At 34.4% G+C, this 18,515-nt stretch overlaps 2 protein-coding genes across 3 annotated transcripts; both read right to left on the reverse strand.

The window, feature by feature from the left end:
- Positions 1–1,354: 1,354 nt before the first annotated feature.
- LOC100745878 (host cell factor) lies at positions 1,355–13,893 on the reverse strand. 2 transcript variants are annotated; one of them, XM_012392938.3, is made up of 7 exons: positions 13,328–13,893; positions 11,780–12,487; positions 11,571–11,722; positions 8,592–11,495; positions 8,286–8,513; positions 7,831–8,212; positions 1,355–7,739 (listed from the first exon to the last, which is right to left on the reverse strand). In XM_012392938.3, the coding sequence occupies exons 1-7, from the start codon at positions 13,494–13,496 to the stop codon at positions 7,609–7,611; spliced, it is 4,674 nt and encodes a 1,557-aa protein (XP_012248361.1). In that variant the 5' UTR covers positions 13,497–13,893; the 3' UTR covers positions 1,355–7,608. The 2 variants fall into 2 exon arrangements, with proteins under 2 accessions (XP_012248361.1, XP_003494318.1); XM_003494270.4 differs by having other exon boundaries at positions 11,577–11,722; positions 13,328–13,892.
- A 1,780-nt stretch (positions 13,894–15,673) lies between these two features.
- LOC100745996 (coatomer subunit alpha) lies at positions 15,674–18,508 on the reverse strand. The gene is made up of 4 exons (XM_003494271.4): positions 18,376–18,508; positions 17,352–18,299; positions 16,119–17,273; positions 15,674–16,039 (listed from the first exon to the last, which is right to left on the reverse strand). Exons 2-4 carry the CDS (start codon positions 18,213–18,215, stop codon positions 15,803–15,805), a joined length of 2,256 nt encoding a protein of 751 aa, XP_003494319.2. The 5' UTR covers positions 18,216–18,299; positions 18,376–18,508; the 3' UTR covers positions 15,674–15,802.
- Positions 18,509–18,515: the final 7 nt, after the last annotated feature.

Raw genomic sequence — 18,515 nt, forward strand, 5'->3', positions numbered from 1 at the left:
TGTAATAATATAATTTTATGCGACATTTTTTTTTATTTAATTATATTGTATAGATAACTGTAAATATACAAATACAAGAAAATATTGTACAATGCATTTAAAGCATTTAATATTAAAATGATTTTTAATATGTATGTTGATATAAATGCAAGAATAAAATGTAAGAGCAAATATTATAAACATAATGGAATAAAATAAATCTTCTTTATATTCTTTAATAATTTGTATTAGAAATGGGAATGATAATATAATTTAAGATCATAATCTATAGCCTTTTTACTATTGATATTCAATTTAATACTTTTACTTTAGAATAAGATATTTATGTTATACATGAAAATTTATTTATATTCACACACAGTCACATCTTAAATCATCCTATGTATTAAGTAGATAAGCAGTACAAAATACTTATTAGGAAGCTACCTGATTTAAGTCTGAGAATAGATGCATGAAAAATACACTGATCTTATATACACAATTACTGCACGAGTACTGTTTTATTTCTGTGACAAGCTTCTTGTCTCTTAACACTAAACCTACCGACACTTCGTGTATACCTATTCCTACCGTGGCTGGTCAAAATGACCGGTAATTAAAAAAATAATAGTTTTTATAATTTAACTTAGATAATGGTTAATTTATAACTAAATGTATATAAAATGATGAACTTTTATAAAATTTTGTCGAAATTTACTTTTGTTTAATTTCAATTAAAGTCTTAAATGGAATTACACTTTTATTTATATAGAGATATATCTTATTCAACGTTGCTGCATTTTTTACAAATTATCTTATTATCAAATGTACATTTGCCGCATAAATATTTCCCGCATCTTAAACAAATTTTCGTAATTTTGTAACCTTTACCATTTTTTTCTTGACAAGCTTTTTGTAGCAATGACTCTGATCTTGTTGATAGTTTTATTCGCAATATCTTCATTCTTGATCTCTGTCGTGCAAAAGATGTTAAAATAGTTAGTTAAAATATTATGAAAAAAAATCAATCATATAAAATATAATTTAAGATATTCATTTTTACCTAGTCAGCCTTTAAAATCATTCGTTGTTCTGTCAAACCTAAAACAGCTATAGCCAAGTAGTCGTAAAAGGTTACTATCTCTATCAGGCTACAAGATTACGGGCTCTCATTTGAGGCATTAAGAGAGCCCGTAAGAGCATTAAGAGAGGAATAATTAGAATTCCATGGTATTTCATGGGATTTTGATCGTCTAACAGTAACAGAAAGAAATAAATTTCGTAAATATTGTAAAATTGATAATCCAGAAAAAAATAAGAATTTCGGAGTCAAGAGTACGGGATTGACGTTGTGAATAAATGTGCACAGGCACGCAAGTTTACATACATTTATTCTGTTCTCTTTATTACATATAATATATGTTTAGTTAACCCTACCATTGAAGAGAATCTATAGCTGAATAGAGTGAAAAATAGCGCGATCACGTAATGAACCGAAACGCCAAGAGACATTGCACTCACAGAAACTCGACGTCCAAATTCATCGTAACACGATTTACTGAAAGATTCAAGAAACTGGCAAAACTATTTTCAACTAATCGATCGTATAATAACATAAAGGAGAAGATCATACAAGCATGCGATTCCTGCGTAAGTTAATTCATTGCCAATATTAAAATTTTAAGGTATACTTCCTTCCAGTACAATTAACTCGATATCTTTATACGAATTACGTATATACCATTGCTAACAATAATTCTTGTATACTCTCAGATCGTTTACTTTATATCGTTACTTTTCTTTACGTAGAAATTTGATTAGTAATTATATAGTTATGATTAAAATAAAAAAGTTTTTCAATCTTATAGATTCAGTATTAAAATAGATTTATTCTAATTAAATTTTAACTAAATACGAACCATCCAATGTTGGTATTATCACCTTTTATTATCTAGTCTCGTTCGTTAATTGTACGCATTTTTCATTTCATTCTAACAATCATAATTATAAATTTCTTAGCGACCGTAATTATAAAAGAAAATAACGATCCATAATGTATATATACGGAAATTATAATTATTATCATAGACATCGTTACTGTTCTCTCTCACGTTCAGTGACTACGCCTGTACGTCTGAAGGAAAATAAAATATATGATAAATGTAATATGTGCCCCACCGGACATTTCAGTCACGGACACCTGTATATCATCGTTATGCAAAACATGTGAATTGCCGATCATCAACTTCTCATTACGTCCTAAATCTAGCTTTACAGATGTTCGTCGAAGGTTCGAAACATTCGAGCTAGACGTGGAAAAATAATCTATTGTTGCAAACGTCGTATGTTAGTATTCCGCACACTCGTACGTATTTACATACATACATGTACACACGGGACACGTTCCATTCAATTGTTCCTTTCATATAGTCTAAAACTTTCGAAAATCGTGCTGCTTCGAAATTAATCGATGTCGAACGAATAGATTGATTTTTCCATTTTCCTTCTTCCCACTCTCTTTGTCGTTCTCTTTTTTACTGTATTCCCTTTTGATCGATTTTTCAATGGTATTACACACGTATCACGTAAAATCTAGTTGAACACAAGGAAGTGCGAAGTTGAGTATTTGAGCAATAGATCTTTTTTCTTTTTTGATTAGAATTAGTGATTTGATGGAGTGTTTCGAAGCCACGACGTTATTTTACACAGCATTCCTCTCGAAACAGCATAATTGTCGATTAATAAGTTCTTTAACATGTATCGAACGAAAAGAATATCGCGGCATTTCTCGTCTGCGCGAATTTCTACTCACGACGGGTCCACGTGTTTCAAGACACGTGATAATTAACATCGAGATACGTCGAAATATTGCAATTTCTGTGAAAACTATTCGACAGAATTGCATTTAATGTCCTCCTTAGACTATTGTCGAAAAATCGGTAACTTGTCAACGTTTTTATCCGTCGTTTAGTTACAACGAATTTTGTTTCTTTCTTCAACAAAAGGAAAATTAAGATCACAAAAGGTATCGTTTTTCTATATATATGTATATAGAATGCAATCACACCTGTGCTACCTACTAAGAATAACTCTATGTCGATCCTCGCGTACATAAATACCACGTTTTGTTTTATTTTTATCCTTAATCGTTCCATCGGTTGATACAGTGAGCGGAATATAGGATGTCTCTACGGTATTGCTCTTCTCGGCTCGTTTCAAAAATTTACTCGTCCTTGTTCTATTTGCACAAGATGCGGCACACCTGATTAACCAGAAACATGTATCGTACGACACAATCGTTCGCGCATACCGTAGAATTATTATACGGAAACTCGCATTGTCCGCTTTCATTCTCTCTCCGTTATTCTCGATATTACGAAGTTTAAAAAAAAAAGAACAGACCAACCGAACTCTTCTGCGTTCTTCGATCAACTAAATTCCTATTAATTAACAGATACAAAATTTAGATCTGTTATTATCGATTTAATGAACGCTGTACAATTACGAGAAAGCGATGGACGCTCGAAGTCGGATGTCGGATGATGGTTGAAGATATAACCGGAAGAAGATACTGCACTAACCAGCACGTAAATGAACCCGCGTGTTCTTCGTCGCCGATTATATCAAGCTTCTAGAATGTTTAAGTGGAAGTCAGAACGTTTTTCTTTATGACGTCATAAAAACATAAACGCGTGCGAGTATGCATATGAAAGTTCATCGATGGAAGAAACGATTTTTGATATCGTAAAATCACACGTTGCTAATTCCTTCATTCGCGTCGATTCTGGTACCACTTTACCAGATATAATATGTGTAAAATTGGCTTTTGCAATAACGAATCCTATAAAAAGGTGCGATTAAATATTAAAAAGTAGGATATTCTCATCTATGACACGTGTTGACCTTTTAATCGTTAACGATGCTCGTTTCGCAACGACGGTACGAATATAAATTTATATCGAGGTATAAAATTACAATCTGTAAACGTTGTTTAGCGTCTTTTCTTTTACTTTTTTTATCTTTTTTACTGACCTTGCGATTAGGCACGCTAAGTTGTTTTCTTAAGTGTAGCTTAAACGTGTGACATTATTCGGATAAGTAAATTACAAAATTCGACGAATCTTCGAGAGATATGCACGAGAAGAAACAGCGTTCCAATTTTCTCTTATTTAATTAAATATTGGCCTTTGAAATTGAAACTGTTTATACGAGTCTTAGAATTATTCTTCTCGTATACAATGTTTTCGATTACCAAATCAAAACTTTTGGTACTTTAGACGGTAACGATTAATCGTATGCGAATTTTATCACTAAAACACAGTTCTAAAATTTCTCGTAGTCCCGCGGCTACGCTTCGAGACTACGAAATTCCATCGAAAAATACAAGTATATATTACTTAGTACGATTGCAGGTTGAGTGCAGTACTAGTTTCTTTAGCGTGAATCACGCTAAATTCCTATAAGACTTCACCGTAAACTGCAGGTCTCTTAAACCTTCGCTGCAGCGTCCTTTCGTTCAATTTCTCTCTAACGTGTACAATTCGCTTTCTACCTGATTATCCTTCGCGCGTGTTTGCACGTTGCAATCGCGTCCTGTGATTTTCAGATCTAGTCACGTAGAAAGAGTCTGTGGTAAAATCGTGGTCTGACATTGCCGTTTGCTTTTCTCTTTTCTTGTACGTCAGAACAGTACAGCAAATTTGTTCATTACAGTTTACTTTCAATTGCTTGTTTACGAAAAAACCAAAGACTGGTTCAAGCATATTTCATGCGCTAGAAAAGAAAATATTATAGTTGTTTGTATCTGTAATTCCTTAACTATAGATCTTTCTTCCTCTATTTTCTAGATCTCTTTCAGATTTCTCACGTCCTTGCAATCGATACCATCTAAGATCTTTAGATGTAGATCCTGCTTCGAATGAACGTAATTATCAGTTCATTAACGTTTTATTAAAAAGATACGCGATTTACATCCGAAAGTCTTGGTATGGTATTCATTCACTTGACCTGTTTACTACAATTAATTAACTCTGGAGGATGACAACACAGTGCATATGTAATATTCGCTTTCGTTACTGCCAAAAGATACGAGTGATTAACAGAAAGGCAGCACGCGGAATATGATATTGAAATATAACGTATTGAAATTTATTTATAGCAATATTACAATATAGGTAGAAATAGAATATACTTTTTATAGTGTAAGTCTACGTATAATTACGTTTTCCGTTATTTGTAAATTTTTTATTTCATCCCAATTAATAATGAATAAAATATCTAAAATTTGTCTGTACCAAACTTAGAAGAAGAATCTGTAAAATTTATAATTCATAAATTTGCTTACACAAGTTCAAGGTATATAATACAGATAGATTGTAACACTCTTACTAGTATAATAAAATGAAGTTTAATACGTACTTTTTTTTTTTTAGTAATTTTAGTATAGTTACAGTTAGTTTTGGAGATGCATGTATCTACAGTGTAAGTACACATTCATGTTATAAAAGTTTGCTACAGTGAAATAACGAGTATTTCATGTAAGATACTTTTTTCTTCTATATTTATTCATAGTTTCTTCTAATATATTTGAATATTATGGATATCGTTCCAATACATTTGGATAGAACAGAATATCATACCATGTATACATACATTTCAAAATATTTCATTTTCAGAATATTTATAATAACTTTGAACCGATATTTTAATATGGTCTAGTGTCATTTTTCGTTAACAGAACTTATAAAACAAGATAAGAGAACTAATAACTTTTTATCAATTGTTCGTAGAAGTAGTTTACGTTATCGGATAGTTATCGAGGATAATCTCGCATAGTCAAATATAGTTTCCTAATGGATTACACTCTGGATAATATGAATTATGTAAGATTGGAATTTATCGAATGAAAATGGATGAAAATAATATGCCAAATTAATGTAAAGTTATTAGTTCTAAACGTTTTATCAATCTCTTAACACATTTTGAATATGCTAGTTTATAAAATGTTAATAATGTAAATTTTTAGCATAACATATTAGGGATTTAAAACGCTATGTTAATGCTTAAGCTACAAGCAGATAACAGAAAGTTTGTATTGATAATCTAAAAATAAAGTGTGCGCTTAAATTATTACAGATTCAACATAGCCCCAAGCCACCTAATCGTGTGTGAACCACACATCAATTGATTATTAATGTAATCTATTAATCGTTGGTTTTTACAAACCACTGTTTTAAAAGCTACTTCAGTATCTCAGTTAAAATATATTATGCTCAAAAAAAACTGAAGACTTCCCTAAACAAATTAATGTATGACTGCTTCGTTTATTTTCTCTATAAATTTTTTTTATACTAATACCTTGACTTAGCAATATCTTAAAAGATTAAACTTCTTATTAGACATAATATATTATAATGATATACTATCCAAATAATTATTTTGTTGCCATATAAAAATATTAACTTTGTTCAAATTCTTTATTTTTCAAAATATCAACACTTTCGAAATCAAGTTGTAATTTTCACGAATAATACGTGCATTTCTACGAACTTATATTTTCCCACTTTTTTTTTTTTTTTTTTTTAATAAAATATCTCTGCTTTATTGTTGAAAGAAATAACAAAATTTCAAAGCGAATTTGTATTTAAAAGAAGTTTACACTACGTGCTCCTTTCTCTTTATGTTGATTATATATTTTGTTTTTGCGATTGGCAGTAACAAAAGTAATGAGAATAAAATGTAGCACCGATATTCTATACAGAAAAAGATGATATCAACAAAATTTTCGTTATACTTGCATCGCGCTGCAAAATTTCGAGAAAATTTCAACAAATACAATTGTAAATAAAATTAAAAGAAAATATTTCCAATTACAGTATTTACAATAAATATTTAAACATAATAGGAAGCTTTCTATACTTCCACTTCATATTAGAAAAACTGTACGTACATATATCCGAGTAAAAATAAAAGATTTTCAAATACAAGTAATTTAAAATAAATTCGAACAAAGCATTTGTTAAATACAAAGCTTTCGTACAAATTAAATGACTACTTCATTTCATCATTGTTTTATTACAACTTGTAGCTAAATTAAATTCAGCTATTAAAAAATAAAAATGGAGGTGGTCAATATTTAAACGAAATTATATACCATAAAAAGTGATGCAAGTGTTGATGCAAGTATCATCGGTATGTTACGACGCTTATTATGGAACGCATTTATAAACGTGGAAAAAGTTATTTAACTTGAAAATAACCACCTTGCCATTTATTAACAGTACTCGTATTATCTTTACAGAAAATGTCGCGCATTCGCGAAGGAATAGGAGAATAACGGTGAGTCAGAAAACGCAGTATAGAAAGACCTTGTATTCGTATATAGAACACTTAAAATACTTTTTTTTTAACTCTTATGTTTATACCTCAATATAGCTATGGATACCTCTTCCATCGCTCTATATCGTGCATTCATTTCTTTCATTTGCTCGCATGTTACGTCGTTTATTCGAAGAATATACTGTTTCATTATCGTTGTTAGGCGTGTGTACCAGCGGAAATTAAATAATGAATAGCGCTGTTTGGATATTTGGGCTGTAAAAGGTCAAGGAAAAACAGGCTCACGAAAAGTTAGCTACTTGGTCTCTTTAGTTTCACCTTCTTCTGTGGGGAGCTTGCTTGTAAGCGTATATTTACACCACGTCTCTTCACTTGAGGGTTGTTCTCCATAAAATTAGTTTGATCCGATGACGCTACAGATGCTGGTATAAAAATTAGTATTTTATAATTTTTAATAAAATACCATTACTAAAAATTACCGAGTTTCTTTCAAGAAAAAAGAATATAACTAACCTTGTTGTAACCACCTAACTTGTGTGGCTGGCCCATATCCTTTAACATTTCGTGCTGCTATTCTAAATATTATGGCCGGTGTTCGAGTAGTATCAACATAAGCGGCACTAAGGGAACTATTAGATACCGAACAAGAATTGTTTGTACCGCAATAAAATTTTGTAAATGTTAGGTTCGAATTCGACGCCGTTGTCTTTGGTTCTCCGTTATTATTTGGTGCGGTATTCGCCATTGCTATGTAGGCAGAATATTCTAAAATGGGTCCATCATTTCTGTTAGGTGGTGGTTCCCATGAAATATGAGCACCGTCTGCCGTTTTACTAATTTTTATAGCGCTAGGTGCCCCGGGGAATCCCGGGACATATGTTCTGAACGCCGATACCTTAAATAAAAAGATGTTACATGAAGTTATATATTTTTATTTTAATGTCCGTACTTGCAATTGTTTTACTTACCTCACTCCAATCACTTTGTCCACAACTATTCACAGCAGCAATTCTAAGTTTATAAATGGTTCCCTGTTCTAAAGGAACCTTTGTTCTTCCTTCAAAAACATCCATAGTTAATGGTTGCGTTATATCTAAAGGTTCGTCATTAGGTAAGTAATAATGTTGTACAGTAAATCGTGATTCCTGTGTTACTCCTACATCGTACCATTCTTCTTCTTTTTTCTCTTTTTCAGTCTACGAAAAAGACGTTAAAAATTACTTATATACGAAAAAAGTTAGCTGCAAATTGTAATCTAAGATATGCACTTTTACCTGTTCAGCCTTTATTTTTATTGGTTGTTCTGCCGAAACTAAGGCAGCTGTAGCCAATGTAGTTAATGCCGTGGAATCATCTCCATTTTCTGTTCTAGTGCCATTCATCTTTTCTTGTTTCAAACTTTCTTTTTTGATAGGTTCGTCTTTTATTTCCACTTTCATTGGAATTACTGGTTTTTTAATATCCATTTCCTTCTCAAGAAGACTAATACTATTGACAGGTGGCGCTGGCGGTTCAAGAATCTTTGCTTGTTTCATTGGCTCGTCAGGTTGTTCTAATTTTATTTGCATGATGGATGTTGTGATTGGAATATTAACAGTGGTAGAAGTTGAACAAGAATCCGTAACCATTGGTTCATCGTTGTCCTCTAATGTTTCCATTGGAGTTCCTTCAGGAAGATCCATTGGTGGCTCCACAGCCTCATCTTTAATTTTTTCTAAAACTTGAGTTTCCTCTTGAGAGAGCTGTGATAAACTATCTTCAGGTGATAAATGTTCAGGAACAGATGGTTTCTCAGACTCAGAAGCATATGTATCTACTGCCATTAATTTTATATCATTGTTTTCAATCTGTTCACTTTCATCATTTTCTGGCAGTTCCATAGCATCTGGCATGGATGCTTCCTCTGATGAAGCTTCTATTGGATCTTGCATACTAGAAATTTCAGGTTTTATTTGTGCTTCTTCAACTGATGCATCATTCATATCTTGCATATCAGTTTCATTTGCTGGTTCTGATTCATTAGAAACTTCAATAGGTATGTCATTTTCGTCTGGCTGAGCATCAATGGAAGGTTCTGGATCTACCGGAATATCTTCTGCAGCGCTTGTAGAAACAGGAAGTTCAGATGCTCCTTCTGACAAAGTTTCTGGATCTTTTATAGAAGACTCGTCCATATGAACAGCTTCCACTGGTGCTGCATCTGTATCTTGCTCCATACTTACGGAGTCTGCAACTTGTGAATCTTCTTGATTCTCTAACACCGGATCTTCCGCTAAATCAATTTTATCGTTCTCTTCGTCATCATCAGACAGAAGAAGATCTGCTGGACCATCAACTTGAGGAATTAAGAAGTTACCATCTCTATCAATTTGCATTGATTCACCAGCTCCCATTTGAGAAACCAAAGCAGCTGCTGTGGTAGTTTCATCACCATTACAACTTTCATCCATTTTACCATCTCCTGCTCCACCATCATCTGTAGATACCATGAATGATAAATCACCAGAAGGTTCTTGAACTGGATCTATTAAACCTGCCTCTGCAGCTAATGCAGCTAATGCTGCATCAGTGGTAGCAGGACCATCAGATGTAGATGCTAATGAAGCTGATGGTTGTTTTTGTGATGGGACAAATAACATTTTACTTGTATCTATTGTCTCTGATGCACTTGAAGTAGTCACTATTGTGCTACTTGTAGGCATGAGAGTAACCGTTTTTGCACCTATTCCTCCAGACATTTGTAATGTTACAGGCTTACCAGATACTGTGACAGTCTCTGGCGTTTTCTGTATTTGTGGCATGGTAACAATCTGACTCTTTCCAGGATTAAAGATAGCTTGTGGGCTTCCTTTAGTTGTAATAGTTACCGTTTTTGGAACACCACCTTGGCCTGGAACTGTAATAGTAATCGGTTTTCCAGTAGTGCCACCGCCCATTGCACCAGATGACACAACGATCATCTTTACTCCTTGTTGATTTGTTACGTGATTAGTAGCTGATAAGGGTAAAACATTTACAGGTGTGGTAATATTACCCGTTTGTCCACTGCCAGCTTGGGATGTAGTTACGGCTTGTATAGTTCTTAAATTAGATCCCGTTGTAACTACTATTATTTGATTACGGCCAACTAATCCACCATTACCACCAGGTTTGGTAATCATTATCGTTTGTTTACCGCTAATATTTTGCCCTTTGCTCATTGCAACGATGTTAGATGTTTTCATAGTTGTAAGAATTTTAGATCCCTGTACAGTATTCGGATTTACTAATCTCAATATTTTAGCCCCCTGATTAAGTGGCTTTGCACCTGTTGCTTGAACAGTCTTTCCTGGGATGAGGCTTACTTTAGGCACAGTTGCTACCATTGCTTGTGCTGTTTTAAGAAGGTGTACTATCTGGGGTTGACCAGATATATTTTGCCCTGGTTTTTGTAGGATAATTTGTTTACTTTGTTGTGGTGAAGCAGTTCTCAATACTGTTGCTCCAGGGGCAGCGAAACGTATTTGTTGGCCTGGTTGTACATTTTTCATCCTAATTGTATTAGCTGTAGTTTGTGGAAGAATTGGTACATTGTTCATGCTTATTTTTGGCGTAGCAGCAGCTGCTGCTGCTAAGGCAGCAATTCCTGACATAGCAGCTGGTGTTTGACCTGCCACTGTAGTATTAGAAGTTGGAGCTTGTTCAGTAGCAGTAGTTGCTGTTGGCGTCGTTGTAACTAAGGGAGAACGAATTCTGATAAGATTTCCGGCTACTCTTGGTGTCAATGGACTCGATGGTTTTGTTACGCTTTGTGATGGTACTGGTTTTTGAACTGGGCTTTGCACAGTTGACTGAACTCGGACCGGAGTTTGTGGAGGTATGGACGGTCTAATAGTGGTTGGAGTTTGTGGAAGCTCAGGGGCAGCAGTAACAGGTGAAGATGTAGCAGAATCAGTTGCAAGAGTAACCATTGCCGATGTCGTAGTAGGTGTTGCTGTGTTTGCTGGAGTGCTGACTGTAGGAAATGTTCCAGTTGTCGCTGAAGGCTTACATTTTTGTATTTGCAATATGTAGTACTGTGCAGATGGAACTGGTGTCCATTGAATTTCCAATGCTTGCAAACTAGCCCTAACTAAATTCAATTTCGATGGTGCAGATGGTTTACCGACTTCGAGGTACCATAAATCTTTACAACAAACCTGAGGATAAAAGTAAATCATATTTTATAACAGATAAAAGCATTCTCGAATTAAAAATAAATTATAAGGACTAACCCTAACCTGATTGTTCCAAGCTTTGCGATATCCATCTCGACCAGACCACACATAAAGTTTATTATGCATTCCAATCGCACAGTGACCAGCACGTGCACGAGGAACATTTTCCTCCAAAGTATCAACTGTTAACTGTTCCCATGTCCAAGTTTCTAAAATAATGTTGTCAATTACGAAATCATGCATTAACAAATATAACATCAACTTACCTATATTTAAACAAGCCAACGTGTTTGTGCATTTCCACTCTTTTTCATGTGTTGCAACTTTAACATCATCAACAACAAGTGGTACCCATCCTCCAAAAACGTACATTCGATGACCAATTAAAGTGGCAGTATGAAGAGAACGGGGTAATGGAATAGGTCCATGAACCACTGGTTTGTGCCAAGTCATTGAATCAACATCAAGATACCATAAATCACCCAAACGACAGCCACTCATACCACCATAAATCACTAAACAGGTTTTTCCTGTCTTACTATCAGTATAAGACACTCCAGTATGAGACTCTCTAGGTGGTGGTGCATGCCCATTTGTTTGTGGTACATCCCAAACTGTTCCTCCATTAGGAAGTAGTTCAAGGGTATATAGGTCATTTAAATATCTTGGTATATTATTCTTATGATCCTCACTGTCATTAGCCAGTCCTCCAAAAAGAAAGACTCTATTACCAATAAGGGTGAAACTATGTCCTAATCTAGGACATGGTGGGGAATCATTTTCCGGTGGTCTGGGTCTTAATTTTTTCCATTCCCATCTAACTGCTTGAAGTTCATAAAGCTCATCTGAATACTTTCCATATTCAACCATACCACCAAAAACCAAAATACGGCTTCCATCAACAACAAATCCATATGCAGCACAGCCAGGTGGAATATCACCTTTTGTCGATGGTACAAACCATTGATTAGTTGCTGCAAAAAGTAATAATGTGTATAAGTAGGAAAAAATTTTTCAGTACATGATATACATTTGTAATGAATTAAAAAATCTTTAATTATTTGAATATGTTACAGAAATTTACATAATTTTTATTTGTAAACAAAACTTTTAAATAAATTCATAGAATGATATTAATCAACTTAAAAACTAAGAAATAATATTAAATTTATTAAATATTTATAATATAAAAAATCTTATATTTACATATTTAGAATTACATTTTTATTAAGGTATATTATTATATTTATTATCTTTATGTCATATAAGTAACTTGAATAGTATCACTAAGGGAAACATTTCAAAATTAAGTACAAAATATTCGTTACAGTACGCATGCGTATAATTGTTGGCAACATAGTAAAAGAAATGCTATACGCATTCATGATATGGTAAAGATGTGAAAACCTAAAATGAAAGAGTGGGAGGAGAAATAGGAACAGAAAGAAAAAAGAAAAGGAAGGGTGAAGCGTGAACGTGGAATGACGGGAAACGCGGCGCGTTGCATATCGTGGTGGGGCGTATAAGACAGCAATGGCCGCTCCCGTGCGTATAAACATGAAAAATGACAGATCGCACTAATTCTACGCATGAAATTAACCCAATGTCTAACAAACAAGACTTATAAAGACACGTATAGTAAAGGTACATTTAATGTATATGGAACATATGATAATAAGACATCTGACATAAACAAAATTCATGGTTTTCACGATGATCCGGCCGGTGACCGTTTTGTCAATGTATGCCGCCATCTTGGATCGCGGGAATCATCAAGAACGGCGCGAAAGACGCACAGCAAGGAAGCAACTTACTCGTGTTATAGACATGAAGCTCGTCAACAATGCCCTCATTTCCACCGCCGAAAACGACCATAAGGTCCTTAAGAGCAACTGCCCTGTGTCCATGCCTAGGTCTTGGCTGGGGTCCGGACGGATTTGTGATCCGCTTCCACTTTAGCATGGGTGCCGCCATGATGACCATCGATCACATCATTTTTTCATACCGCGCAGCTATGCACCCACCGTGTTACCCCTAGAGCAGTGCAACGCCCGATGGTTTCGATGATAGTGTGTCCTTTTCTTCAAACTTTTCTATCTTCGATGTCCACGATACAACAGTTTGGATAACTTCGAAGGTTCACACACCCAACGAGAACTTACTACTTCTTGATATTCTTAGCACTGTCAATATCGTACGTCTTGATTATAACCTACCTTCGGCTATTGTTCTTTATTAATTAATTTGACTTAACAAAATGGTCCATACAAATATAAAGTCAGATGAATTTTTTTCGGTGGGAATCATGAAAATTCTACGCGATTTAGAAGACGTCTGTAACGTAACACGTACACAGAACGCACACCGTGTATTTACGTTCACGATGTTTACGGCACTGATTTCATGTCTTCTAGTGTGCTCACTCAGTATTCATCAATGATCCACCCCCGAATATATTTTTCACGCTACTAAATTATTATTATAGTTAAATAATGGTTTTTTAATGTTATATTTTAATCTAAATCTATTCCGTACAGTTTCTTATAATATTTGTAAAATAAGTTTATCTGTTCGTTACTTTTAAAGATTTCACAAACCAACAAAAAACGACGCAACAAAAGAATTCCCTATGTATCCAGATTTCCCTAGATAATCATAATACAAATTTGTTAGATATGATAACTATGTGATAAGAAATTTGTAATATTTACTGTAAGAATATATTACCGTCCATAATTTTGTGATTCGTACAAGCGAGCACTATATATTTAATGCACTATTGTATGAAATTTGTCCTACAATCGCATATATTACCAGATATGACTAGAGAGATCGCCGATGTAATGTTAAAAAAGTCGGGCAAAAAATGCTCGCTAGGAATATAGGCCTCTAGCGGCCAGCGGCCAAACTATACGCACATTTCTTCTTCGGTGATCTTGATAGGAGAAACATGCGTATTCACGACGAGAGGGGAAATATGCATTCCTACCACACATCAGCGAAGGGTAAGGCCAACAAAAAATAAACATTTCTTAAAAGTTTAATGAAATATTAGAAATAAATTGCTTTTTTTGCATTGATTACAGAAACAACAATCAGGATAATCACAGAATAACAAGCAGTCAGCGGCAACCATCTTCTTCGAAATGATTATTATAAAATAATTATATAAAATGTATTTAAACAGATTTTGCATAAGTCAGAGTAGTTTAACAGCATTTTACAATGTTGTTACTTTTCGTTTTCATTATCCAATCATATAAAAATCAAAAAATGAAATCAGGAAATAATTAAGAACACGCGAAATTTAAAGACGAATAGTATAAAAAAAGATCGCGAAACTACTTTTGAAAATTTCGAGAAATGATCTCAAATTTCAAGAATTATCGAGATAATATCACTTCTTACAAAATTATATTCTTCTGAAACAAAACCTATATCTTGAGGAAAAATTCTTTCGGGGCGTCGAAATTTTCAATTTCGAAAAGCTCTTAAAATGTAGCTAAAACAGCTCTTTTCATATCAAAATGACGATCAAAATGTTATAAGTGCTCATGGTATAGCGCAGCGTTGTCACTCGTTTTTGAATTGCCACTAGCTGCCTGCATATGCACGGTTCTCCTACTATTAATGCTGGAGGAAGAAATGTGCGTATAATTGGGCTGTTTCACCACTAGAGTAGGTAATTTGTGAAACACGTTTGGCTGAATTTCTTCCATGAACATCGGCGGTCACCCCACTCATTTCTGACATTACCAATCAGCATTTATTTGAGGATTTTACACATGTTCAATAAAATGATTCATTTAATAAGATTTAGCTATTGCTTGTACGTCTTAAATATAACCATTAATAATATTGAAGTTACAGCACTGTACAAAATAATTAATATATTCTCTTCATCATTCAACCATAATTGCTCAATAAAGATAATGTGAATTATACTATAATTGAGAACTAAATTGCTTGTATCTCCCTTTATAAAAATAACATAAAAAGCAATTGACTAAAAACATTTCTAGTTATTACTTTTATTGCGTATTTTTAAAATGTAATTTACATGTCTACTGTTCCAAAATAAAATACGATTAATAACAATAATGTTACACAAACTTCTTCTCTATAAAGTAATAGAGGAAATATTTAAAAGTTATCTCTCATCATATTTACAATATCTTTTGTAATGACATATTTTTTATCTATAATACAATTGAAAAATTACAAGACAACGATATTGTATTACAATATACTGTATTATTTGTAGCAGTAACGATAAAGATATTAAAAATTTATCGGAATTGAACAGGACTTATCCTTAAGCCGATACATTGTTTTCCGATTAGTGCAACTTCACAAACTTTGCATACTGTATCTTTAAATTGAGGTAAATAACTTGCACCGCATAATGGACATTTGACTTCTGGTTTTCCTCTGTAAATTGGAACAAACGTGCTTGCACATAATGAAAAAGGATTATGTTCGTCGTACGCTAATTGATGTTCATCCACCGGATTTTTATCGCAAGCCTAAAAAAGAAAGAAACGCGGTAATAATCTTTTCCTGTACTTTATGTGAGATGGTTAATATACACGAAAGTATACATACCAGCAAAATCTTTCTAACTTGTTGTGCTAATTCAGGTTTAGGTCCCAATTCAAGTAATCTTCTTGCGAACGAAGCCGCAGTTTTGTAATTTTTTAATTTGAAGAACATATTTACAGCTATCCTTAGAGTAAGAATCTGGTGAACAGGTTGTAAATTGCAATGTGTAAAGTAGGCTGCCATTTCACAGATTCGTTTTTGTTCAGCTAAAGTAGCTTTAGGTAGATTTTTCCTTTCAGTCTCCATTTTTAAACCTAGAATATACTCTCTACAAATTTGAATCAATTCCTGTGCTTCTATAATATCTTGCCTCGTGTCAACAACCAATAATGGCACACTGAGTAGAATCGCTTGCAATTTTTCTATCGCTTCTGGAAACTTGCCGCCAGTTGTCAAATGATAGCATACTTGAAGTCGTTGAACTAAATCGGTAAGATGCAATCCGATTGCAGGGAGACTGCTTTTTGGATTTGTATCTTTCAAATTTCTTTGAGGATATCCATATAAAGAAGGTATATTGGGTAACGACGCAAATGATGTTCTAGCGCGTACGAATGTATTCATGAAAAGACTTTGATATGCTTCAAATTCAACTACACCAACTTGATCATTTAGCAATCTAAATGCTGTTTCTAGTGATCCAGCTAGTATATGATCTACAACGAATTGCGAATTGTTTATCCAATGTTGAGTTGGTGATATTCCCTTAGTTGGCGGTGAATAATAGCCGTCTTCCGTCGCAGCCACTGGAGTTTCGAGTTCCGGCGGCAAATCTACGTCCTCCACATCCCATCCTGCACTTTCTTCGCCCTCAGGAACGTTTTCATTTTCGATACCTTCCTCCTCGTCTATTCCTAACTCTTCGTCATTGCCCCACCCTTCAGCAGGTACAGCGTTATCGTCTTCCGGAGCCAACGCAGCAGCTACCTGACTCTTTCCACGTGACATAACCGCTCCCTCGAAGAAACCTTTTGATACTGTTAATAGTGGCCAGTTGTTTTCGGCCTGTTGAATCGGTACCGGAGGTCGAAGATATTCTGCTCCTTGTTCAAGAGCAGAAAGTTCTTCGCTCATAGAACTATATTGAACGTCGTCTTCTGGAGATGATATACCATGAATTTTCTCAGTTACATAAGCTAACGAAGCTTGACCAGAATTCTGTAACATAAAACGGTAAAAAATAAGTCGTGGGAGTAAGAAAAATTTGAATATAAACTGAGTTATATAAATACCCACACGCAATATTTTTGCACGTTCATAAACGTCGCCAAGTAACAAGCTACCCTGATATTGCCCAGAAACGTCTTTCCTAATTTCTGCAATTTTTATCATCTTACGTAATTTCTCTAAATTACCAGTTATAAGATACAGGAACGCTAATTTTTCAAAATTCTTGGTTCTTTGATAGCACATTTCGACAACTTGATGATTGCCTTGTAACAGGGCAGCCTGGGCCAAGCTTTCCCAACTGGATTTTTCATCAAGCGATCTCGCGGCTTCTAAAGCGACTTCGATATTTCCGCATTCGAGGGCAAGGCCAAATCTTGTTCTTTCATCTTTAACAAAGTGCAAAGCAACCTCGGGATATCCCTTCTGTTGCAAGTATGCAATTATAGATTGACCAACGAGATTTGCGTTACGAACCATGTGCAAAACATCTTCGTATTTCCTATTGATCAAGGCCAATTTAAATTTATATTCAGTTGGATCTATTCGAAGAATCCTTGGTCTACATTCTCTGTCCAAGCAATAAACTTGATTGCCTTTAACTCGCGTTACGTATATCGGGAGGTCTAATGTGCGTATAATACCATGATCACCATTGTTGATTGCATATTTGATGTGATTGCTAGTGGTGTAAATGAACACTCCTGAGTCGTCCCAAGCTCCCGACTTTACCCTAGTGTTTTCGTGTACAGAGCACAAGGATTCCAGACGTCGATTACAAATGTTAACATTATGTTTCGAGAGTAAAGCGACGTGAGACATATCGCTAGACCACACGACATATTTACACTTCGAAATTTTTACTTCGGCTAATGTTCTTTTCTGTTGAACGTCAAAGAGCGTTACTTGATCAGCATCACGTAAAAGGAGCATTCCAGTACCAGCGTAAAATATTTCGTCACAGTTTGGGATCTGCACCTTTTTTGTAATTTCGTTCTTCAAATTTTTAATGACCAACTGCGATAAATAATTAAAAAATGTTTATAAAATTTCGTTATTTTAAAGAAGATAACGTTTCACCCTGAATACATACCGAATACGCCCTATCTAACACCGCAAAACGATTTCTGGCAACCCAGATGGCGGTGACGCCCGAAGCCCGCTTCGTGTCAGCATCAGTGTTTGAATCACCTTCGCGCGGTATCAAATATAGATCGTAAGTGCTATTTTCGA

Source organism: Bombus impatiens, unplaced genomic scaffold (genome assembly GCF_000188095.3).
Source record: "Bombus impatiens unplaced genomic scaffold, BIMP_2.2 scf_1923, whole genome shotgun sequence".
In the NCBI taxonomy this organism is placed as follows: Eukaryota; Metazoa; Arthropoda; class Insecta; order Hymenoptera; family Apidae; genus Bombus; species Bombus impatiens.